General features: G+C 48.4%; 1 protein-coding gene across 1 annotated transcript; it reads right to left on the bottom strand.

Moving 5' to 3' along the window:
- Positions 1–13608: 13608 nt before the first annotated feature.
- On the bottom strand, positions 13609–23336 carry NXNL2 (nucleoredoxin like 2). Its single transcript, XM_003911888.5, has 2 exons — positions 22893–23336; positions 13609–14199 (listed from the first exon to the last, which is right to left on the bottom strand). Exons 1-2 carry the CDS (start codon positions 23192–23194, stop codon positions 14031–14033), a joined length of 471 nt encoding a protein of 156 aa, XP_003911937.3. The 5' UTR covers positions 23195–23336; the 3' UTR covers positions 13609–14030.
- Positions 23337–25012: the final 1676 nt, after the last annotated feature.

A 25012-nucleotide genomic window follows, 5' to 3' on the forward strand; every position in this document is an offset into this window, starting at 1 on the left:
TAGGAAAATTTGGAAAATTTGATGCCCAGCATGAAAGGAAAGCCACCGAAGCCTATGATTTCTCAGGTCTCTTTCAAAGCTGATGTCCCAACAGTGTTGTCAACCTAAAATAATCAAAAGGTTCAGAATCCAGTTTGAAGAGAATTTACCCCAACAGTACAAAGTCGAGGACAGTCCACTTGGGAAGAATGTATTCTGAAGAGTGGAATTCAGTGCTTCAAAGTGTAGTAGACGTTTGGGATTGCTTCTAGGAACAAAGCTTAAGGAAACTTAACAGAATTTCAACATCTTACTTTTTTTTTTTTGAGATGGAGTCTCGCTCTGTCACCTAGGATGGAGTGCAGTGGTGCGATCTTGGCTCACTGCAACCTCCGCCTCTTGGGTTCAAGCAATTCTCCTGTCTGAGCCTCCCAAGTAGGTGGAATTACAGGTGTTTGCCACCACACCCAGCTAATTTTTGTGTGTGTGCGTATTTTCAGTAGAGATGGGGTTTCACCATGTTGGCCAGGCTGGTCTCAAATTCCTGACCTCAAGTGATCCGCCCACCTCGGCCTCCCAAAGTGCTAGGATTACAGGTGTGAACCACTTGCACCTGGCCTAACATCTTTCTATGGAAGGCTTAATGCAGAGTTACAACAACCTGATGAGCCAAAGTGTTGATAGCAGTAGGAGGCAGACAAATTCCTAGGCAGACAGGGGCAGGTCCCCAGTGAAACCCGACCTTCAAACCATAGACAGCCTGAAGCCTGCAAACCAAGCAGCCAGCTCCAGGTAGAGTCCATGACCTGAGTGAGAAATTCCTTGATATTTTATAGCCAATCAAATGGTGCTTTTTCCAGGCCTGCTTATGGACCAGGCAGCACACATTCCCCCATTCTGAGTCCATGAAACCCCCGGACTCAGCTACATGTTGGGACTCCCCACCTTCAGATAGGGGTTACCCACTTCAGGTCCCCTCTCATGCCAAAAGCTGTTTTGTCACTCAATAAAACTCTTCTCTGCCTTCCTCACTCTCCGCTTGTCCATGTAACCTCATTCTTCTTGGACACAGGACAAGAACCCAGGACCCACCAAACAGTGAGCAAGAAAGGAGCTGTAACACTGTAGCCCTCCTGCCCTCTGCCAGTGACAGGTGACCACCCCATGTGACAGGAAGCAGCAGTGGGGCCAGGCCAGCCCAGGAGCCACAGGCTGAAGTGGACTGGCAGGACCGAACAAGCTGTAACACAAATGAGCTGAAACATATTCCTGGCTGGCCCACTAAGTTGCAGGCGATGATGTACTCCCATTCACCAGACTACGAGAGAAGAGCTGTGACTCTCTGGGGGCCCAAACCTCGGGACTCCCTGAGTCAGAGCTGTGACCCACTGTAATACCCCCTTGGGGCTCCAGGGTTGCTGTGTCTCCGAGTTTCTGGGAGCCACTATGTTGCCCTCACCCAGATGCCAGCACCCAAGGTGGAAACCATTCAAGGCACGCCTGGTCCAGCTGCAGCCTCACATGGAGCCCATGCCTGTGCTGGCACCTAGAGCTGCCCACTCCACCACGACGGCCGGCATGTCTGGCTGTGCACTGTGGCTGGACCCTCTGCTCACTGGCTCACACACCCTTTGCCGCTCTGCGCCTGGCTTGCCCACAGAGGGTGAAGGATCTGGGACAGTAGCAAGAACTGAGCGCAGCCTGCCAGGCTAAGTGGGAGGAGCGAGGCCAGCGCCAAGCCGAGAGCCAAGTGAAGCCTAAGCAAAGGCACTGCCAGACAGAGGTTTCCAGCTGGCAAAGCGGCACCCAAAGAATCTCCAGTGCTTTTTTCTTTTCAGAAAAAGTATATTTACATTCCACACTGAAAATAGAACTGTCATTGAGATAGGAGTCTGCAAGTTTGAGAAAGGAGTTTGTGTCTTTGTTTCACAAGACATAGGTCACAAAGACCCTGCTGATGTGGCAGAGAAGCAGGTCCAAACCAGCTAGAAACAAGAGAGCTACAAAAGCAACCTCTGCTTGTCCTCCTGGCTCATTATATGCTAATTATATAGTGCATTAGCATGCTAAAAGACACTCCACCAACGCCATGACAGTTAACAGATGCCATGGTAACTTCCAGAAATTACCCTATATGGTCCAAAAAGAGGAGGAATCCCTGGTTTTGAGAATTCACCACCACTTTCCAGAAAACTCATCAATAATCCACACTTTGTTTAGCATATGATCAAGCAATAATCATAAAAATAGCCAACCAGCAGCCATGAGGGTTGCCTATGAAGTAATCGCCCTTCTATTCGTTCACTTTCTTAATAAACTTGCTCTCACTGTCTCTGTCAGCTCACTCTTGAATTCTTTCCTGTGCAAAGCCAAAAACCCGACGTGACCTCCTGGGCTAAGCCCCAGTTTCAGGGTTTACCCTGCAACATCATCAAGTCTTGAGCACCATCTGGTCTGAGTTAGATACGGGACAATAAATGAAGCAGTTCAATCTATAACAAAGATCAGTGATTGGAAGATGGGTGGATCTGGTATCTGGTCTCTCCTAGTCAATTCTAGGACAAGAACAGTGAGTAAGAGAGTTAAGCGATAAGAAGAAGCAGAATTGCAAACAACGTGCTACGTGACTCAGTCTCCAGGGCTTAACTTCTCCCATGGCATAAAAATTTGTAGGGTCCTGAAATTTTATTTTCTTTTACAATGTCCAGGGAGAGGCCGGAAAAAAAGGAGCGTCATTCAGGTGAGATATGTAAACGAGACGGCAACCTGCCAAATATACTTGTCGTAATTAGTATTTGTTGCCACAATGTTGTTATATTCAGGGCTGTGCAATACAGAGAAATATTCCTAAATGATTTCCTTCAGTGCAGATAGATAATTCTTGGTTCAACTCCAGCAGATGGTTATTATCAACGTAAATAAATAAATCATTCTCTGCCAAAGGCATCAGATTTCCTCTCCGGGAAGTGGTCATTGAGGTCTTCTTTAAAGGGCCATGTCTGGGTGCGGTGGCTCAAGTCTGTAATCTCAGCACTTTGGGAGGCCAAGGTGGGCAGATCACTTGAGGTCAGGAGTTTGAGACCAGCCTGGCCAACGTGGTGAAACCCCGTCTCTACTAAAAAGACAAAAATTAGCTGCTGTGGTGGTGCACACCTGTAGTCCCAGCTACTCAAGAGGCTGAGGCAGGAGAATCGCTTGAACGTGGGAGGCAGAGGTTGCAGTGAGCCGAGATCTCGCCACTTCACTCCCGCCTGGGTGACAGAGAGAGACTCCATCTCAAAAACATAATGAAAATTAATAAAGAGCCATGGTGTCAGAATGGGGCAGCGGTCCTTACAGGTTCCTCCAGCCTCACTCTACCTTCTCCCTCTGAGCTTCATCCCTGCCTGAGGCCCTGACTCCACCACCTCATCATATACCATTATAACAATGAGTTTCATGTCAGCCCAGGCCCAGAGAGACAAGAACCAAATGCCTGTTGAATGAATGGATGAATTAATTAATTGATATCTAAAACCTTGTACTAATACATTTATCTGAAGATGATGATTTGTAACAAATAAAATCATGATAACACATACATAAGGAAAGAAGAATATAGATCATTACTTTTCTGTTTCAGAAAGTGAAAATAGAAAAGCAAAAAGAACATAGGAATGAAAAATGATGTCTCTTATGCCTTATCACTGCAAATGCTTACCCAAAAAAAAAAACCATAAGGCTTTAATCTTGAGGATTTATTCCAGGTAAATACATCTGGAATAATATCAGATCTTTTACATGAAGTATAAAGGAGATATGATTTGTTATGTCCCTAGCCAACCCTCTCTCTGTCACTCCACAGCTAGATTAGAAAAATGTTCTTTTTACCCTGTCGGACTCTCCACCTCCCCAACCCGCTAAAAAGAGCCTCTGGGTTAGACCCAGCAGCAGATGTAGCACCAGGAGAAAAAAATAAAGCAATGCAGATTCAACAGACGTGCTGCAACATGCTATGTAGCAAGGAATTCAGAGACAAGGAGAAGGAGGGTGGGGAGCAGAGCCACATGGGCTGGGCCTCAGAAGGAGTGGATGGAAGACTCTGGAGGGCTATTTGGGGAGGAGAAGCAAGGGGGTTTTTTTGTTGTTTTTTGGGCTTTTTTGAGACAGAGTTTCGCTCTTGTCACCCAGGCTGGAGTGCAATGGCACAATCTCAGCTCACTGCAACCTCCACCTCACAGGTTCAATCAATTCTCCTGCCTCCACCTCCTGAGTATCCGGGATTACAGGCGCACACCACCATGCCTGGCTAGCAAGGGGGGTTTTAGATGAGTAGCCTTGGGTTGTGAAGTGGATCTCCTCTTATTTTTCAAATGATGCAAGTAACAATTGGAGTTTGCTTTTTGCAATTATTATGGGATTCACTGAAGGCAAGACTGGGTCCCATGGGACATTAGATTATAGATGGGTTTTCCATGTGGTGTGGAAGGTTATTATCCAGGATTTTAGATCTAAGATTCCTAGCTAGCTGCACCCAGTTTAAAATCATCCTTTTAGGTCTTAGTCATGGGCAATTTTTCCACCACTTCCTACCTCTGGTGTAAAGTGGTCAGATTCAATTGGGCACAATTTTTCTCATTCTCATACTCCAATGGCAAAGTCAGACAGATATTGTAGAAATAACTTTGAACTTGTCATTACAACTGTGGAGGTATTATAAAGGTTAAGAATGCATGTTTCACTAGGCGCAGTGGCTCACGCCTGTAATCCCCTCCCTTTGGGAGGCCAAGGCAGGCGGATCACAAGGTCAGGAGATCGAGACCATCCTGGCTAACACGGTGAAACCCCGTCTCTACTAAAAATACAAAAAATTAGCTGGCCATGGTGGCGGGCGCCTGTAGTCCCAGTTACTCAGGAGGCTGAGGCAGCAGCATGGCCTGAACCCAGGAGGTGGAGCTTGCAGTGAGCTGAGATTAAGCCACTGCACTCCAGCCGAGGCGACAGAGCAAGACTCCGTCTCAAAAAAAAAAAAAAAAAAAGAATGCATGTTTAAAGCAGAAAACTAGATTCACATGGCATTTTGTCAGTTCACTAAATTAAGTAAAATTTTAAAAGGAGTCTTCCTTGTAGAATTACAAACATAAAATTAACTTTTCTCAACAATCAGGCAAAGAGGCAGTTTAAACACATGCATGTAATTTCACTCCCTAATAGAGCCGTTGAAATGACAGCAAAGGGATTTGTTTTTTAATGATGGGGAAAACAAAAGAGTAAACAAAACAAAAACATGTTTGGAAGCTGTAAAAGCGGAAGGGGAGTGGAGGCTGACTCCACAGACACACAAGCGTGATCTGGGCCAGAGCTGGAAAATGTGAGAACCAATTGGTTTATCCCAAGGAATCCTCAAATGCCTGGGGGCAAGTGGCTCCAGAAGCCTCCTTGAAGTAGTAATACAGGCACCTGTAAGGAAGAGTGTGATGTGTTTACAAAGTGGTTTGATCTCCAGGCTCCCTCCCACCGCCACATGCTGAGTGATTGAACTCACCACCCCTGAAGTGTCAAACGGGCTCTCTTGGTTGAGAAATGTGTGGCTGAAAGTAAGAGTGCCAGAGTGAAATCAGGGTAATTTCATGAAAAGCTGTGATCCTACCCAGGTCCCAGAACACTGAGCCTTTCATCCCTCTTCCTGATGGGAGACAAGAGGATGCTTTCTAGTAAATGTGACAAGCCAGAAACAGCAATCTTGCTAACAGAATGGTCGCAGCAGGATCACTCTATAGGGAAGCTCAGCGTTACCACGCCCCACTGATGTTCTGCTAAGTCCCTCCCAAAGTAAACAGGAGAGAGAAGCAACAGGGGAAGAGGAAGCCACTTGGGGTGAACAGAAACTGTGCAGAAAGAAGACATTTCAAAAATATGGTTAATATCCTTAGAGAGGTGTGAGGAGATATTGCTTTCGTGGAACTAGAACAGAATGCTATGAAAGAAAGAGATAGGAAGGGAAGGAGGGAGAGAAGAGAGACAAAGAGAAACTGACTCAGACAACAAAGAACTCTTTATATATATTAAAATCCTGATCACAGATAAAGGGCTTGAAGGCAAATTTGAAGAAATCTCTCAAAAAGTAGAACAAAAATCAAAAGAGATGGCAGATAGAAGAGAAAAATATAAGAATGGTAGAGGTTCAATCTAGAAAGTCCAACATTCAAATACTAGGAACTGCAGAAAGACAAAGCCAACAAAACAGAAGACAGAAAATTAAGAAAAATAACTCTGAAACATTTCCCAGAAGAAAACTAGTGTGTTTCCAGCTTGAACAGCTCACAAGAGCCAACAGGCCCTAGGGTGAAAACAGAGGCTCGCTAAGTCATCATGAAAGTGTAGAACAACAGGCAAGGAGAATATCTGACAAGTTCCCGGGAGAGAACAGACCACACCTGAGATGCAGCAGGGACCCCTCTTGGTGGCCTGCCACCCCCCACAAGCATGGAAATAAAGGAACATTTTGAGTTTCTTTAAGGGAAATTCCAGGCACCTACCTAGCCTTGAGAAGTAAATAAGCAACCTAGTAAACAAGAAGGTGAGGAGAGCCTCACACAATAGCCAAGGAAGTCAGAGCCACAGAATGTTCGGTTCCCTACAGAAACTAAAGATGACACCTTAACAATGTTCTTGAGTTGCTTTTCAGAAACCTGGACCATACCAAATGGAAAATGTCATCTACTGGTGCATAGACCTCAGAGAAGAGAAAATTGAGGACCGATCTGTGACCACTGTTCTCTATTCTAAATTTCTTCCTACTAACGGGCATGGAGGAAGTCACACCCACAGGCCAGAGTTCAAGATTCCTTTCTGCTGACCCCAAGTTTTTAGACAAAGCTTAACCAATCACAAACTGGAAAATCTTTGAATCTACCTATGACCTATGAGCTTCCCTGCTTCAAGATGTTCCACCTTTTTAGGCCAAACCAATGTATAGTTTCCATGTATTCATGTATTACTTTGCATGTAAACTTTGCCTCCCACCTTTAAAAACCCTTACACGTAAGCCATCAAGTTTGGGTCTTAAGCCTGAGCTGCCTGATTCTTGTTGGCACTCTACAATAAATGCCTCACTTTCTCTCACTGCAATCACCATGTCAGTGTTTAGCTTTGCTGTGCTGGGTGGGGCAGACCCAGGTTCAGCTTGGTCACTGATGTAGTCTGGATGTGTGTCCCTTGCCAAATCTCATGTTGAATTGTAACTCCCATTGTTGGAGGTGGGGCTTGGTGGGTGGTGATTGGATTATGGGGGTGTATTTCTCATGAATGGTTTAGTGCTATTCTCTTGGTACTGTCCTTGCAATAGTGACTGAGTTCTTGCAAGATCTGGTAGTTTAAAAGTGTGTGGCGGGCCGGGCACGGTGGCTCATGCCTATAATCCCAGCACTTTGGGAGGCTGAGGTGGGCAAATCATCTGAGGTCAGGAGTTTGAGACCAGCCAGACCAATATGGAGAAACCCCATCTCTACTAAAAATACTAAAAAATTAGCTGGGTGTGGTGGCACATGCCTGTAATCCCAGCTACTCAGGAGGCTGAGGTAGGAGGATTGCTTAAACTTGGGAGGCAGAGTTTGCTGTGATAGCAACACTACACTCCAGCCTGGGCAACAAAAGCAAAACTCTGTCTCAAACAAACAAACAAAAAAAATGTGCGGCACCTTCCCCCTCCCTTTCTTGCTCCTGCTCTGGCCATGTAACATGCCTGCTCACCTTTCACCTTCTGCCGTGATTGTAAGATTCCTGAGGCCTCCCAAGAAGCTAAGCAAATGCCAGCATCATACTTCCTGTACAGCCTGCAGAACCATGAGCCAGTCTCAGATATCTATAGCAATGCAAGAATGGCCTAATACAGTAACCACTCACAGGGGCCAGGGGTCACAGTGTAGTTGGATCTCTCAACAATAACAAAGAAACAAAAAAAAACTATGGGGTAGTGCCTTCAAATCACTGAAGGAAAGTACTTCCAACCTAAATTCTGCACCTGCCACTCATCCAGTGAGTATATATAGAATGGAGGTTTTTCAGATTCCGGAGGATTCAGAGTTTGCCCCCTTTCACCCATCCTTAGGAAGCTATTAGAGGATGTATTCCAACAAAACAAGGGTGGAAACCAAGAAACAGAACGACAGGAAAGAGAAACTCAATGCAGGAGAGAGCCATGGAGTAGCCTTGGGATCATTCCAAAGAGTGACATCGGGTTGACAGATACACCAGGCACATAGCTCCCCAGAACCTACAGAGATGTCGGAAGGCTTCAGCACAGGTTTCCTCAAGAAGATAGAAGGGACAGACCAATATATGTGAAGGGGTGGCCTGCCCCTCCACACCTGTGGGCGTTTCCCTTTAGGTGGAACGAGAGGCTTGAGAAAAGAAATGAGACACAGAGACAAAGTAGAGAGAAAGAAAAAGTGGGCCCAGGGGACCGGCACCGGTCTCTGAGTTCCCTCAGTATTTATAGATCATTCTTTACCATCTTAGAAAAGAGAAGTGGCAGGATAATAGGATCATGGTAAGGAGAAGGTCAGCAGTAAGACATGAATAAAGATCTCAGTGACATAAGTTTAAGGAAAAGTGCTGTGCCTTGATATGCATATGTAAACATCTCCATAAACCTTTTTTGTGCATAAAGAGCAGCATGCTAGCAAGCCCCACCTTTCGTCCTAAGGCGGTTTTCTCCTTTCTCAGTAAACAGAACATACAATCAGGATTTACACCGAGATGTTCCATTGCCCAGGGACGGGCAGGAGACAGATGCTTTTCTCTATCTCCGCTGCCAAGAGACCTTCTTTCCTCTTATACTAATCCTCCTCAGCACAGACCCTTCACGGGTGTCAGGCTGGGGGACAATCAGGTCTTTCCCTTCCCACAAGGCCATATTTCAGACTATTACATAGGGAGAAACCTTGGACAATACCTAGCTTTCCTAGGCAGAGGTCCCTGCAACCTTTGGCAGTATACCCAGGGGGGTACTTGAGATTAAGACAATGGTGATGACTTTTCACCAGCAAGCTGCCTTCAGGCACTTGTTTAACAAAGCACACCCTGCACAGCCCAAAATCCGTTAAACCTTGAGTCACCACAGCACATGTCTCTTGCAAGGACAAAGTTGGGGGTAGGGTCACAGATTAACAGCATCTCAAATACAGAACAAAATGGAGTCTCTTACGTCTTCTTCTTTCTATATAGACACAGTAACAGTCTGATCTTTCTTTTCCCCACAATATGTGTCTGCGTATGTCGAGAGAAGACCTGGAGAGCCAGCGGAGGATTCAGGTTAAACTACTTATAGGCGCTGCCTTCGTCTGTTCGGGCTGCTATCACAAAATACCAAAGACGAGGCTGTTTATCATAATAGAAATTCATTGCTCACCATTCTGGAGGCTGGAAGTCCAAGGTCAAAATGCCAGTAGTTTCTGTGTCTCCTAAGGACCCACTTCTGGCTCACAGATGGCATCTGCTCACTGTGTCCTCATATATCGGAAGGGGTGAGGGTCTCTCTTAGGAGGACACTACTGTTTGGGTGAGGGAGAAGGGACAAGATGGAGGAAGGTGAACAAGAAGGCATAATCCATGTTGCTTCCGGGTTCTTCCTCACCAACTTTCCCGCGCGCGGGAAAATGCAGCCCACCCCGGGAAGATGCAGATCAACCGAGCATGCGCCAGGTGATGTCAATCCGAAGAGATCGAAACTTACCCGGCCACGCCTACGGAGACGCCCCTATCACGCCCTTATCCCGCCCACTGCCCTCCCCCTTCCAGTACCAATGCATAAAAGTCCGCCCCCGGTAAGCGTGGGTGTGACTTCCTCGGCCCCCGCATTTGTGGACCGGAGAACATCACCCGAGAGCCCCGGGGCGACTTCCCTGGCCCCGCACACCTGAGGACCAGAGAACTTCGCCCGAGAGTGTGTGCATATTTGCAATAAAAGACTGCCACTTTCTTAGGTACTTTGGCCTCATGTTTAATTATTTAGCTCTCCTAAATTAAATTAAATTAAAACAACTACTCCCATTTATGAGGGCTCCACCCCACCCTCCTGACCTGATCACCTCCCAAAGGCCCCACCTCCTAACACTACCATCACCTGGAGGTTAGGACTTCAACACAGGAATTACACAGGATGGAACCATTCAGACCATGGCAAGTACATAGAATAAAATACACACACAAGGCCGGGCGCGGTGGCTCAAGCCTGTAATCCCAGCACTTTGGGAGGCCGAGACGGGTGGATCACGAGGTCAGAAGATCGAGACCATCCTGGCGAACACGGTGAAACCCGGTCTCTACTAAAAAACACAAAAAACTAGCCGGGCGAGGTGGCGGGCGCCTGTAGTCCCAGCTACTCGGGAGGCTGAGGCAGGAGAATGACGTAATCCCTGGAGGCGGAGCTTGCAGTGAGCTGAGATCCGGCCACTGCACTCCAGCCCGGGCGACAGAGCGAGACTCCGTCTAAAAAAAAAAAAAAAAAAAAATACACACACAAAGCAAACAGCCAGATAAGATAATTCTGTTTTTGTTTTGTTTTGTTTTGAGACGGAGTCTTGCTCTATCACCCAGGCTGGAGTGCACTGGTGCCATCTCAGCTCACTGCAACTTCCACCTCCCAGGTTCAGGCAATTCTCCCACCTCAGTCTCCTGAGTAGCTGGGACTACAGGTACGTGCCACCATGCCTGGCTTTTTTTTTTTTTTTTTTAAAGTAAAGAAAGGGTTTCACCATGTTAGCCAGGATGGCCTCAATCTCCTGACCTCATGATCCGCATACCTTGGTCTCCCAAAGTGCTGGGAGTACAGGCGTGAGCCACAGCACCCAGCCTTTTTTCTTTTTTCTTTTTTTTTTTTTTTCCGAGACAAAGTCTAGCTCTTATTGCCCAGGCTGGAGTGCAATAGCGTGATCTCAGCTCACTGCAACCTCCGCCTCCCGGGTTCAAGCGATTCTTCTGCCTCTGCCTCCTGAGTAGCTGGGATTACAGGTGCCTGCCACCATGCCCAGATAATTTTTGTATTTTAATAGAGACAGGGTTCACCATGTTGGCCAGGCTGGTCTTGAACTCCTGACCTGAGGTAATCCACCCATCTCAGCCTCCCAAAGTGCTGGGATTACAGGCCACAGTGCCCAGCCCAGATAAGATAATTATTAAACAAAAATGCAGGAGAGAAGGGTAATCCAGTTTACCAAATGGCTCAAAGGTTCTAGATAGCTGGCAAAGTGGAGGTGATTAAAACAGAGGCTCTTTTCAATCAAAATTAGCACAGGACACCCTATTGAAAGGATAGTGTTTTAAGGTACCTCCCATGGTGAGTCATCATGTTTGTAAATTCTGCCTCAGTCCAGCCCAACAGAGCATAATTCTCCTGACTGGTGAGCTCTGTGTTACCCCTCGTCTTCCTTTCTCTAGGAATGTCTGTGTCTGTGTGTGTGTTTGTGGTGTGTGTAGGTTGTATGTGTGGTGTATATGTGTGTTCTCTCAGTGACTGCCCCTCTCGAGTGCACAGTGACCAACACTTCATGAGTCTCCCCAAGGCCTGCACGTGCTCCTACAGGAATGCCAGTGGCTGGGCCTCTCCTGAGAGAGGGGAGGGCCCCACCTGCCCCAGGCCTGATGGCTTGTGGAGCACCTTGGGCTTTGATAAAGATGCCCCAGTTGTGGATTGACTGAAATCAGTGGATTGACTTCAACAAATTTAGTGGACAAGACACCTTTGCAGAGCCGTGCTTCTCAGATGTTAGTGCCCAAGGGGCTAACCAGGGAATCTGGATGAGACATGGGCCTGGGCGGGGTCACAACGATGCTGCATGTCTTTCAACCCCCACCCCATGGTGCCCACACCACGCTGCCACTGCTTGTCTATGTCCACACGCAGAGTGGCAAGTGTATAAAGATGAAAAGCAATGTGTACACGCAGAAAAAATAAAAAGGTGGTGACTTTAGTGGGACATATAGATGGACTAAAACATCCATCGTGGCTTTCCCTCAGGACGATGGAATTTTTTTCCTGATGTTTGTCCACAGTGAGCACGTATTGCTTCTGGAACACAAGCGGCACAAGGTACTTGTAGAAATAGTCACAAATTACACAGTTCTCGGAGAGAAGGCTGGAATACTTTGCCTTACATCAAGAAAAATTGTTTGGGATGTTTATAATATTAAAGTATGCGTCGGCCAGACACAGTGGCTCACACCTGTAATCCCAACACGTTGAGAGGCCAAGGTGGGCAGATCACCTGAGGTCAGGAGTTCGAGACCAGTCTGACCAGTATGATGAAACCCCATTTCTACTAAAAATACAAAAATTAGCCGGGCGTGGTGGCGCACGCCTGTAGTCCCAACTACTCGGGAGGCTGAGACAGGAGAATCCCTTGAACCCGGGAGGCAGAGGCTGCAGTGAACCAAGACCGTGCCAGTGCATTCCAGCCTGGGCAACAAGAGTGAAACTCTGTCTCAAAGAAAAAGAAAAAGAAACAGAAAAAAATAAAATACTATAATTACCAAATACCAAAATACCCCATCTCTGAGTTTTGGAAGAAAACTGAATTCTTACATGACTTACTGGGGGGGGGGGCGGCAAATAACAATCAGGTTAGCATAAATGCACCCTTAGTCAACCTACAGGGCCCCCAGGAGACTGGGTCTCAGTGGTCAGGGAAGTTAACTGACAGCACAGAGGGTGAGGGAGATTGAAGGGACTAATTAACTAACAGCTTATGTCTGCATGGGTTCACTGAGTGTCACCCACTGGGATTCTTTACTCTGCTATCCCTGGTCATAGTGGTGTCAGCTTTGCTCCAAATTCTCAGCTGAGGAACCCAGCAAGCTGACCGGATCTGCAGGTGAGGACTTGGCCAGAGACGGGTATTGGTATTTTCACAACCCCAGCTGATTGGATAAGAATGAAGCTGGAGGCCGGGCGCGGTGGCTCAAGCCTGTAATCCCAGCACTTTGGGAGGCGGAGACGGGCGGATCACAAGGTCAGGAGATCGAGACCATCCTGACTAACACGGTGAAACCCCGTCTCTACTAAAAAATACAAAAAACTAGTCGGGCGAGGTGGCGGGCGCCTGTAGTCCCAGCTACTCGGGAGGCTGAGGCAGGAGAATGGCAGGAACCCGGGAGGCGGAGCTTGCAGTGAGCCGAGATCGCGCCACTGCACTCCAGCCTGGGGGACAGAGCAAGACTCTGTCTCAAAAAAAAAAAAAAAAAAAAAAAATGAAGCTGGAAAGAAACAGGAAAGACCCGCCAGCAAGAGGCCACAGGGCAGGCTGGGACAGTAATCTGAACCACTGATGGCTTTCCCACCATTAACAACGATTGTAAATGGGCTTTTTGTTTACTTCGATGGATTATTAACTTTTAGGTAACACTGAGGTTTGATCTTGAAGATGTGGAAACACACCCTTGAAAACTTCATTGCTTTCTAGGATATTGCAATGCTGTTACAAATAAGTGTGAAGAAAACAAAGAGAAGAAGAAAATTCCAAGATGACACATAGTTAAAAACTACCACCTGTGACAAATAAAACATATTTAAGCATGGTATTTGTCAAGAGACTCCTTTTCTTCCTACTGGCACTTGGACTGGAATGAGAAAGAAGGCAATAGGCTTGTTTGTTAAAGCACACAGCTTGCAAACTTTATTAAGATAGTTGTGAAAGCATATCATTAAAATAAACAGATCACCAGAAAATGTTATCAATAAATAGATTATTTTACCTGAAGAGACTTGTACAAATAAATGTCTTGCATAGATTTCCAACAGCTCAGGATGAACATATGAGAATCCTTCCTTAAGCACAGGTGGATAAAGGTATGCAAAGAATAACAAAAATAACTGTAATACAAGCAGGCTGCATGATCAGAACAGGGAGTGCATTATTTCCTGAGCAATAGTTGCTTTTGAACACAGCTTAGTGCTTCTGCTCTGAATTACAATATCACACCAACAGAGGAAGGAACCCAGCATACTCCTCTTTGCCCCAGCATCTGTGCTGGAAAAGCAGCACCTGTCCTGGCCCTCTGAGATCCCTCCCACTTCAACCGCACAAATTCTGGAAGATATCGGCTGCCTCCGCCCAGTCCTGGAAGCAGGCCAGCCCCCGCTCCCGGATCTGCTTCCGCCCTTTGTTGGTGATGACCTCCCCATTTTGTTTCACAATCACAAGCTTGGGGATGGCTGTGACGTTGTACCTCTTCCTCAGCTCACTGCAGGAGAGAAGAGTGGTACCGAAGTTAGCACTTCCACATGCACATCGGAAGAGACAGGCCCCCTCCCTCCAACCTGAAGTACAGCCAACTTCGAGGAAGCCACCGGGTGCCCCACCCCGCCTGCTCCTGCTTTCCCTCCTGCTGGGGTGGGGGCTCCTTTCTTCTTGGTGCTACTATTTCTTTTTCTTTTTTTGAGACGGAGTTTCGCTCTTGTTGCCCAGGCTAGAGTGCAATGGTGTGATCTCAGCTCACTGCAACCTCCACCTCCCACATTCAAGCGATTCTCCTGCCTCAGCCTCCCAAGTAGCTGGGATTATAGGTGTGTGCCACCACGTCCAGCTAATTTTTTGTATTTTTAGTAGAGACGGGGTTTCACCATGTTGGCCAGGCTGGTCTGGAACTCCAGGCCTCAGGTGATCTGCCTGCCTTGGCCTCCCAAAGTGCTGGGATTACAGGCATTAGCCACCACACCCAGACTTGGTGCTACCATTTCTAACCCAGTTCCACCCCAGGGAGCTGCCTGCAGCAGTGAACTCTCCGTATCTGTGCTACCCAATCCGGTGGCCACCGGCCACGTATGGCTGGGAGAGCTCAGAATGTGGCTAGTGTGCCCGAGGAACTGAAGTTTTCATTTTTAATTTTAATTAATTTTTACTTTAAATTTAAATTGTCACAAGTGGCTAGTGGCTACCAGATTGGATAGTGCAGGTCTGAACCCACAAATAAACCCAGTAATTTTTTATGTCCTCTACATCTCAAGGGCTTGAAAAATATCAGATACATATAATGGTAAAAGTTAAAATTCCAGCCAGGTGTGGTGGCTCACACCTGTAATCCCAGCACTTCAGGAGACTGAGGTGGTGAGGTGGGAGGATGGCTTAAGCCCAAGAGTTCAAGACTAGCCTGGGCAACATAGTGAGACCTTGTCTCTACAAAAGTTAAAAAATTAGCTGGGCGTGGTGGCACGCACCTATAGTCCCAGCCACTCAAAAGGCTGAGGTGGGAGGCTCGCTTGAGCACAGGTCAAGGCTGCAGTGAGCCGTGTTAGTGCCTCTACATTCCAGTCTGGGCGACAGACTCCATTTCTAACAACAAAAAAAAAAGAAAAAAAAAAGTTAAAATCCATGAGTTCTAAATACATCTAGAGCCTCATTTGACTTTCTACTCTACAAATTCAATGATGCACCAATTGCCATTATAATGATGAGAGGTTTCTTAGATTCATTTTATATCATTTACATTTACGGTATCTATAATCTGATGAGTGGTCTTTTTACAAAATTATTTGTATTCATTTAAGGAAAGGAGCATCTGCCTTCTTGGTTTTGCAATTCTTGGGATCTTCACTGGGATTACACCCTCAAGAGAGGGCAGCCGAGTGAAATCCCTTTCCTGTTTACCATGGCCAGCTCACGAGGGCCTCACAGGGACAGTAATCAGATTTCCTTGATCTGTCACCCTCAGGATTGTGAACCTGAGTGGAAGGAAAAACCCATTTGAGACTCTCCTATTAGCAAATCTCCCCTTTGACATGTCCATCAAGCTCTTCCTGCCAGTTTCTGGCATCCAGATGAAAAACACACCATCACTCAAGCAGGAAAAGATACAGTGTCCCCTGTGCTCAACAGAGAGAGAATATGCTTTGTTTCCAAACATCTATGAAGCAGTGACAAAATCAATCATGTTCTCAGTCACAAAGGAAGTCTTAACGAATTTCAAGTGGTCAATAACATATAGATCACTTAATGAGACCAAAGGTAATGGAATTGGAAACCAATAAGAAATCATTTTTGGGGCCGGGAGCGGTGGCTCAAGCCTGTAATCCCAGCACTTTGGGAGGCCGAGGTGGGCGGATCATGAGGTCAGGAGTTTGAGACCAGCCTGGCCAGCACGGTGAAACCCTGTCTCTACTAAAAATACAAAAAATTAGCCGGGCATGGTGGCACGCACTTGTGGTCCCAGCTACTGGGGAAGCTGAGACCGGAGAATGGCTTGAACCTGGCAGGCGGAAGTTGCAGTGAGCCAGGATCACGCCACTGCACTCCAGCCTGGGTGACAGAGTGAGACTCCGTCTCAAAAATAAAAATTAAAAAACAAAGATTTCTTTTTTGGTTGTTTTTGTTTTTGTTTTTGTTTTTTGAGATGGAGTCTCACTCTGTCACCCAGGCTGGAGCGCAGTGGCATGATCTCAGCTCACTGCAAGCTCCGCCTCCCAGGTTCACACCATTCTCCTGCTTCAGCCTCCCAAGTAGCTGGGACTACAGGCGCCTGCCACCACGCCCAGCTAATTTTTTTGTAATATTTTAGTAGAGATGGGGTTTCACTGTGTTAGCCAGGATGGTCTCAATCTCCTGACCTCGTGATCCACCTGCCTCGGCCTCCCAAAGTGCTGGGATTACAGGCCTGAGCCACCGCACCCAGCCAAAAAGAAATCATTTTTAAGAATGAGTTTTAAAACTAACTATATGTTATAGGGGAAACAGCAATGCAGATGACAAAATATTTAAAGCAGAACAATATGGAATATACTACAAATCCCAAGCTGTAAACACAATTAAACACACTTAGGAAGCTGTAGCCTTAAACACGCTTATCCAAAACTTGTATATGGATGACTTATGGATCTAATCCAAGAAACTAGAAAAATAAGCATGGCACAAACACAAAGAAAGTAGAAAGAAGGCAGAATAAGATTGAGAACAAAAATTACTGAAATAATTTTTGTTGGACCAACAAAAACCAACATGGGGTGAGCAATAAAACCTAATCTGGTTCTTAGGAAACACTAACATGTGAAACAAATGTCTACTGAGCCTGGGTGCAGCGGCTCACACCTGTAATTCCAACACTTTGGGAGGTCAAGGTGAGAGCATCACTTGAGCCCAAGAGTTCAAGACATACCTGGGCAACATGACAAGATCCTGTCTCCACAAAATAAAAAAAAATTGACCAAGTGTGGTTGTGCACACCTGTAGTCCCAGCTACTCCGGAAGCTGAGGCAGGAGGATTGCTTGAACCCAGGAGTTCAAGGTTGCAGGGAGCTGTGATCGCACCACTGCACTCCAGCCTGGATGACGGTGCAAGACCCTATCTCTAAAAAACAAATCTACTGAGATTGAGTAAGTTAAAAGAGAGAAGGCACAAGAATATAAAAAATCAGGCCAGCCTGGTCATTACACAGGCCCAGTGTGGACTGAACCTTCTTGAGGGGACACTGGTGGGAGGGTTGTGGCCTTTCTGGGGATGCATGACCCCTGCCAGGAAAGGCCTATTCCCCAAAGAACCAGTGGACACAGCCCCCACCCTGGCAGCTCCGGACCTGCTTCCTGTGGTGTCCAATGACTCACCTGGGGAGGGAAAGGAAAGGTGGGAAAAAATAAACATGTAAACTATTCTCTAAAACCTATCATGCGTAGTGAAAAAAGACACAGCAGAGACCACTCAGTCAAAACTGTATTTGCAGAACTGAGAAAGTCATGTCTCAAACACAGAGCAGATGTGAATTCAGGTCAAACTGCAGGTTTAGGAGACACCAGCTCCTTCACGAACAGCCATGAGTGCTCACAACAGGGGAGGCTCGTGTGGAACTCGGCTGGATGGAGCCTGCACAGGTCAATGAACGACAGCAGTGGGCATGAAAGATGTGGCAGAGATGTCCCTCTCTAGCACCTTACAAATCCTGCCCAACACCTAAATTTTTTTAGATGGAGTCTCGCTCTTTTGCCCAGGCTGGAGTGCAGTGGCGCAATCTCGGCTAACTGCAAGCTGCACCTCCCGGGTTCAAGTTTTTTGTATTTTTAATAGAGACAGCGTTTCACTGTGTTAGCCAGGATGGTTTCAATCTCCTGATCTCGTGATCCGCCCGCCTCGGCCTCCCAAAGTGCTGGGATTACAGGCATGAGCCACCGCACCCGGCCGCACAACACCTAAAATTTAAAATGCCTAAGCAATTAGCTTTTCCCAAAGGCATAAAACAAAAATGTGTGGCCAGGTGCAGTGGCCCACACCTGTAATCCTAGCAATTTGGGAGGCCAAGATGGGTGGATCAGCTGAGGTCAGGAGTTCCGAGGTCAGCCTGGTCAACATGGTGAAACCCTGTGTCTACTAAAAATACAAAAATTAGCCGGATGTGGTGGTGGGTGCCTGTAATCCCAGCTACTTGGGAGCCTGAGGCAGGAGAATCCCTTGAACCCGGGAGGCGGAGGTTGCCGTGAGCCAAGACTGCGCCACTGCACTCTAGCCTGGGCAACAAAAGTGAAACTCCATCTCAAAAAAAAAAAAAAAGGAAAGAAAAAGAAAAAAGTGAAGAAAAGAGAAACAATCAAGTAGCTCTTTGCATAAAGACTACAGCAAAATGGCCAGCAGCCTGATTTAAGCTCTTTATCCAGCAGTTTTGGCAAATGGGTTATTTCAGCATCTGTACTTTGGGCAGTGGGACAGGGCAGGGCCGCACACGTCACTTCCAGAAGGGAAAGCAGACTGCCCGGCTGGGGCCAGACCAGGTGGGACTCTGTCATCCCAGGAACCTGGAACCTCCTCCCCAAGGTCATGAGGACTCCTTGGAGGGCTGCTGCAGGTGGGTCGTGAAGGGGATGGGATGCCAGCAGCAGCAGCAGTATCTCACCTACAGATTCCTGAGCACCCCCAGGTTCCACAGCGTCTGCACTCCTGACAGATTCCCAACGGACACGGGTCCATGCACCAGCCTTTGACCAGCACGGTCAGGAACAATGTGGGGTCCCAGGAGCAGCAACACCAATATCACCCGGAAACTCATCAGAAACGCAGTCTCCCCACCCCTGATGCTGGGGCGGTGCCCGACATCCGGTGGTTTATGCTCGCTCAAGTTGCCCAGCCCCGCGGCTGTCTTCCAGGGCTTTCTGCATTCCCTGCACCAACTGGGAGGAGGTAGGAGAGAGCGAGCGGAGAGGAGGCTGGGCACGGTGCCCCTGACAGCACGGGAGGTACAGGCCTATGGTTTGCTGCGCTCAGCATCTGTGACCCTCCTTGGGAAACCATGTCTCACTCCAATTCTCACTCCATGTCTCCTTCATTTTCCGGCATGAACTGGCTGTGTGTCACGGGCAAGCTAGTCAACCTCCTGCACCTCGGGTTCCTCATCTGCACCACGGGAATAACAGAACCCACCTCTGGAGCTGCTGTGAGGATTAAATAAATAGCTTGATGAAGAATGAGGCTTGGCACATAATAAGTACTTGATAAATGCTAGCTGTTCTCACTGCGTGGGAAAGGCCCACCTCCAGTTCCACCTGGGCCGACTGCGCAGTCGGCATATCTATCTGGCGGCCCCTGGTTACACTTCCTAGTACAGAAATGGGGAACTAGCCGAATCAGAATCAGCGAGGCTTGGTGTGGCACTTGGCTGTGTGCTGGGAAAGAGGAAGGTATGGCAATGTGCAGTCTGAGACACAGCAGCCATTCTACCAGCATGAGGAGACACAGGATTTGCCAGGCAGCCACTGCCTGTAGCCTGAGCAAGGGGCAGACGTTGCAAAAGACAAGCCACAAAGCGTCATCCTCAGTGGCCTCCGACTTTCCCTTGAAACCATCTTCTTGCTGATGGGTGTTTCATTAAAGCCAGCCCAGAACCTTTACTGTTTAAGCTCTTTGAGTTGTTCTCATTGTTGTTGTTTTAATCACTTGCAACATTAAATCAAGCTCTGACACAGTCAGGGGGATGCAGAGCAGGCTGGGCTTTGAGGAATGAGGGAGGCTTGAGGTAGTCATTTCACTGATATTCCAAGAGACACTCAGTACCAGCCCTCAAATCCCCAGGCCGGCAGCCTCTGCCTGGGGACAAATGTAACCTTGGAGCTGCCATGAAAGGCAAAGAACCACACTTTTTCCCTAATGTCATCTCAGTCCCCTCTGGGCCCTGAGCTGTGTCCACAGAGAAAAGAACTTGTTTCTGGAGGAGAGAACGTTGTCATGGTAATAACTTAGGACTTCAAGCCTTTGGGGAAAATCCAAGAGCCCGGTTCCTCCTTGTCCTCAGCGCTGCTGCAACCAACGTTGGTCCCTGCCCTCAACGAACACAGCCACATCCTTGTGGCTGGCATAAACCACACTTCTGGGTTGCCATAGCAACTCCTGACTCTAGTCTCTGTTATCTCAGCCAGGAGCAGGCTGTGGCCAAGCAAATCTCTCTGCAGAACTGTCTTTTGCTCACTTGCTCCAACCACTCACCAAACACACTCCCTGGGGATGCCAGGCACTGAACCATGTCTGGCTCCGTCCACTGGGCAGTGGAAACTCAGGAAACCCCCGGAGAGTTGGAGCAAGAGCCAATCAGATGGGAACACCAAGGCCCTGCAGACCTCTTAGGGGAATATTCTAAAGCTCCAGAACCTGAGTGAAGGAAACAGAAATGAGTAGAAAGACAGAGAACGATCTGAGAGCTGCAAAATCAGTGGATTCAGAGGCTGTGTTGAGACCAGAGGGCCCAGGAGGCAGTGGGAACACAGAGCTGGAGAGGGTCAAGGGATGGAAAGGCAGAGTCAGGAATCGTTGGCACAAGCACTGATTCTTCCCCCACTGAGCCATTCCCTACCCGAGAAATGAAGCCCTTTTTTTCAGCCAGTTTTTCCTTTTCCATCAGATCTAAACTTGTGGGCCTGGAAGTTGAGGCGCACTGCACCACCAGCCATGGCCAGGAGGCAGTGTTGAGAGCCTGAGCAGGCAGGAGGAACGGACAGCCTCCTCCAGTGCTCTTTGGGGTCCACTGACGTTCCGGAGGCCAAGTAGGGATGACAGCTGTTATGAGACAATCATTATAATAAAATCATATAAAATCACCATTGATCATGTCTTTCGTGAACAGCAGCATGTAATGGGAATTCCTGCTGGTGAATCTAGAACTTGTTACTTCATTCTTGGACAAATAATGAGTTTTACTCATAAACCCAGTAATGCAGGGAAGAAAGACAGGGCAGGATGGAATCTCATCCTGAAACATGCCTCCAGGGCATGCTGGCATGTGTCACCGCAGCTGTCCCCACATTAAGGCTTGGCACCTCCTCCTAGCCCACCTGCACTGGGGCACTTAGACAGGGAACTGCTAGCCCCGGCCACACACCCGCATCTCTGCTTTCAGGGACATTAGTAAACAGCTGCCTCTCTGGGGGCTGAAGGCAGTCGTCACTGCTGTGTTGAGTGTATGGTGCAGGGTACACTGAAAAGCTGAGATCTACACAGCTTAGGGGACAAGGTGAGGGCTCCAGGCCTCCTCTCCCTGCAGGTACATCTGCCTCCAGCCACGCCAAGAGTAACTCCCAAGGGTGCCATTCTGTGATCTCTCTGGAAGCAGCCATTTTTCTTCTCCTCCCTTGACTCAGGTGATTTACCAGGAATTCAGTGGAAGGAGGGTGATGAGCTCAGGCCTCTGAGGAAAGGAAGCACGAGGCCCTTGTGACCCTGTACCTGCCAAGTGGAGTTCCCATAATGCCACCCACCTGGGCCCCACCTCTCCACAGCACCAACCACAAAGTATTGTGTTCTGCACACATTAGCAACTTCCCAAAATGCCCCTGAAGCCTTTGTGCATTTCTTTGTGCTTCTTGGCGGTGGCTATTTCCATTTTCCTCATGATCTGATTCCACAAATCCAGGATAGGATAAGCAGAATTTAGGGCATAGCTCCAACAATTCCCACAGAATATCCCACTTCCTAGCTTACACATGACAACAGGGTTAAGGAAGTTCAGTGTGGAAAGGGGTAGGGACAAACAGCTAAGTTTACAAAAAGAAAAATCCCTCCCAGGCCAATCAGGCTGAGAAGATTGGAGCGCACCGCTGACCCACATCAGGCAGCTCACTGCCTCCAGCTGGAGCTCACAGGCTTGACCAGAGCATCAGAAACAGAAGAGCGGTGTGCATGGACGAGGCCTGCTTTAAACCTAAGTCTGGACTCTTACACCATAGGAGACCACAGGAGACCCACCCCAAAAGCAGAACAATCAATCCCCATATGCCCCTCTCTGCCAATCCCTACTCACTCCTTTCCAACAGCTAGAGTAATAAAGTTTACAGTAATGAGTTTTATGCCTCTCTAGTGATGAAATTCCATCAGCGTCGGTAAAAATGAAACCGCAAAGGTGGCCAGCACCTGAGTTCCTGCCAGCCCTGGAGTCCCCGTCCCTCTCTCCCAGCACACCAACCACGGCCTGCACTGTGGGTGCCTGTCACAGAGCTGATGTCCTCGCAGGTCATCCCTCATCCCTGCATCCAGACACCAGGTCGTGTCCCTGTGCTTCCTGCCCACTAACTGGGAGGATGACGCAGCGGCGCCCGGAGTTCAGGGCTGACTGGGCCGGCGGTTCCCGGAGCCGAGCCACGAACCCACAGCATCAACACCACTGCGAGCTCCTTCGCAATGCAGATTCCCGCAGCTCCAGACCCTAAGCAGAAATGGGCCCGCGTCCATGCTCCACGAGCCCCGTGGGGGTGTCGATGCCCTGGCTTTTCGAATCTGGTCTGCACCCTCCCTGGTCTCCAAGGGAGGCTGAAACTGAGACTGAGGGTGATTTACCCGAGTCCGGATGTGAACGAAGAGACGGGGAGGTGGTTGGGGAGGGGGGCGTCATAAAGAGCTCCCCAGTGCAGAGTGGGAGGCCTGGGGGAAGATGGGGGCGACGCGCCCGGAGGCCCCCGCCCCGCAGGACCCCCACTCACTGCCGGTAGGGGTCATGGAAGGGCAGCGCCAGCCAGGTGCCATGCAGCTCGCGCATGAAGTTCAGCATCTCCTGGGAGCTGTCGTCGGCTGACACGAAGACTACTTCGAAAGGCGCAGGCCGCCGCGCCTCGGCCACCAGCGCCGTGTAGAAGTCGCAGAGCAGCTGCGTGAAGTCGCGGCTCGGCCCGCACCGGGCCGCCGCGAAGTACAGTGCCACCACCTTGTTCTGTAGCGCCGCCTCGGCCTCCACCGCCGCGCCCTTACGGGTCACCAGGTGCCGCCCGCCCAGAATGTCAACCATGGCGCGGACGCGCAGCCACCTGAGGCCCGAGGACACCTGCAGGAGGATGATCACTTGCGGGAAGGAGGCGGCGAGCGCCGCGGTGCCCCGCCACTGTCCGCACCGACGGGCGCTGGACTTCTCAAGACCTGCCCGTAGCTGGGGCAAGCAGCAAGCTGAGCAATGAGACACTTCAGACACTGTGAGACGCCAGGATGTCAGCGACAGCTTGGCACCTGGGAGCCGAGCCAGCCGGGCAACCTCAAGCCCTCAGGTCTCCGCACCCTCCCCCCACTGCGCCACGCACACATCCCGTACGCTCCACCCACTGCGCCCCGCCCACATCCCGCACCGTCCCCCACTCTCGTGCCTCGCCTGCATCCCCAAGACCTTCACCTCCGGTGCCCCACATCTCCTGCACCTCCCTCATTGAGCCCTGCCCGCATCCACACTGCGCCCGGCCCCATCCCCTGCCCCACCGATTGTTTTGTCGAGATTTCTAGACTCTTCTCGATTTGATTCCGACGATATCTCTTTAGATTTCTTTTAGGTTTTTGCCGAGTCTCATGATTTCATTTTTATTTTGAGTTTTTGAGCATTTCTCTTTGTTTTTCCTTTCGCATTTTGTGTTTTGTTTACATTTCTCCCCTTTGTGTTTCTTTGTTTTGTTATTCGCCGAGCCTTTGTTTCCGGATTCTGATTCAGGTTTTGCCGAGATTTTGTGTTTTTCCGCTGTTTGTTGTTTTAGTTTATAGTTTGTGATTTCTTTTCTTTTCTGATTGTTTGGTTTATTTCCTTAGACTTTTCCTTTGATTAGGTTTCTGTTTATATCTTTGTAGATTTGTCGACGATAGGTTTCCTTTGTTTCTCGATCCTTTAGGGTTTGCTGTCTTTGCGGTTCTTGCCTTCTGTTTCTTTTTCCCGCAGAGCCTGCCTGACGTAGTTCTTGCTCCTTCCATCCTGTTCCTCCGACGATTGTTTAGGGTTTTTCATCGACACCTTATGCCCTTTCCTTCCTTCTCCGCCGTGACTTCCCGAGAAATTCTTTTCGCGTCTTCGACAAGCACTTCCTCGAACCTGTTGTTTTCTCCTCTTCCGGTTCTTTCTGTCTCGCCTTGTCTGGTTCTAAAGGAAACCGAAGGTTAATTTATTAATCCTGTTTGAGCCGGAAGGCGGACCCAGCTCCCTGGAAGGGGCATGGAGAGGATGGGACGACGAGGAAGGGGAAGGGTAATTGGGCTTGGAGCGGACTTGGGCGGGGCAGTAGAGAACCTGAGCTCCGTTGGTTCGTGGTGCGGTCTCTCGACATCCTGTGTCCTGGCCGGGAGGATTCGTGAAGTTCAGGAAGAATTTGGGAGCAGTCCTTACAGAATGTTTTGTTTGGAGAACCAAGAGTATTAATTTTTTGGCGAGCACTGTTGTAGGCCCTAGGAATTCAGCAGTGAGAAAAACAGTTGCAACTCCCTGCCAGGCCCGGGCTAGAAGGAGGCAAGCGAGCGAGGCACTCGCTCAGTAATCAGGGTAAATAATGTTTTAATACAATATCTTAAAAAGTCAAAATGAATGCAAAGAAAAGTTTATAATGAACAAAATATCAAAAACTTAAGACAGTGAAGGAAACCAAAATATGCCATCCTAAAATATGCCGCTTTGGTATCTTGATTATTTTGAGCGAGAGGCACTTTGAAAACAGCAAATGCAGAGAGACCTTCTCCCCTTACCTGTCTAAAGACGGAGCCTCCAAAAGAAACTGTCATAAATTCCCTCCCGGGAAGATGGACTCTCATCACAGCCGAAGTCCACACCACACCTAGACAAACTTTGTCACAAACTCATAAA

The sequence above is a fragment of the Papio anubis genome, chromosome 13, assembly GCF_008728515.1.
Source record: "Papio anubis isolate 15944 chromosome 13, Panubis1.0, whole genome shotgun sequence".
NCBI classification, from domain to species: Eukaryota; Metazoa; Chordata; class Mammalia; order Primates; family Cercopithecidae; genus Papio; species Papio anubis.

Bases quoted from the DNA above. Each gene is read 5' to 3' on its own strand.
- NXNL2 (XM_003911888.5), bottom strand. From the start codon at position 23,194: ATGGTTGACATTCTGGGCGGGCGGCACCTGGTGACCCGTAAGGGCGCG. The intron at 14,200-22,892 runs GTGAGTGGGGGT...TCTCTCCTGCAG, and splicing joins TTCCATGACCCCTACCGGCA to TGAGCTGAGGAAGAGGTACA.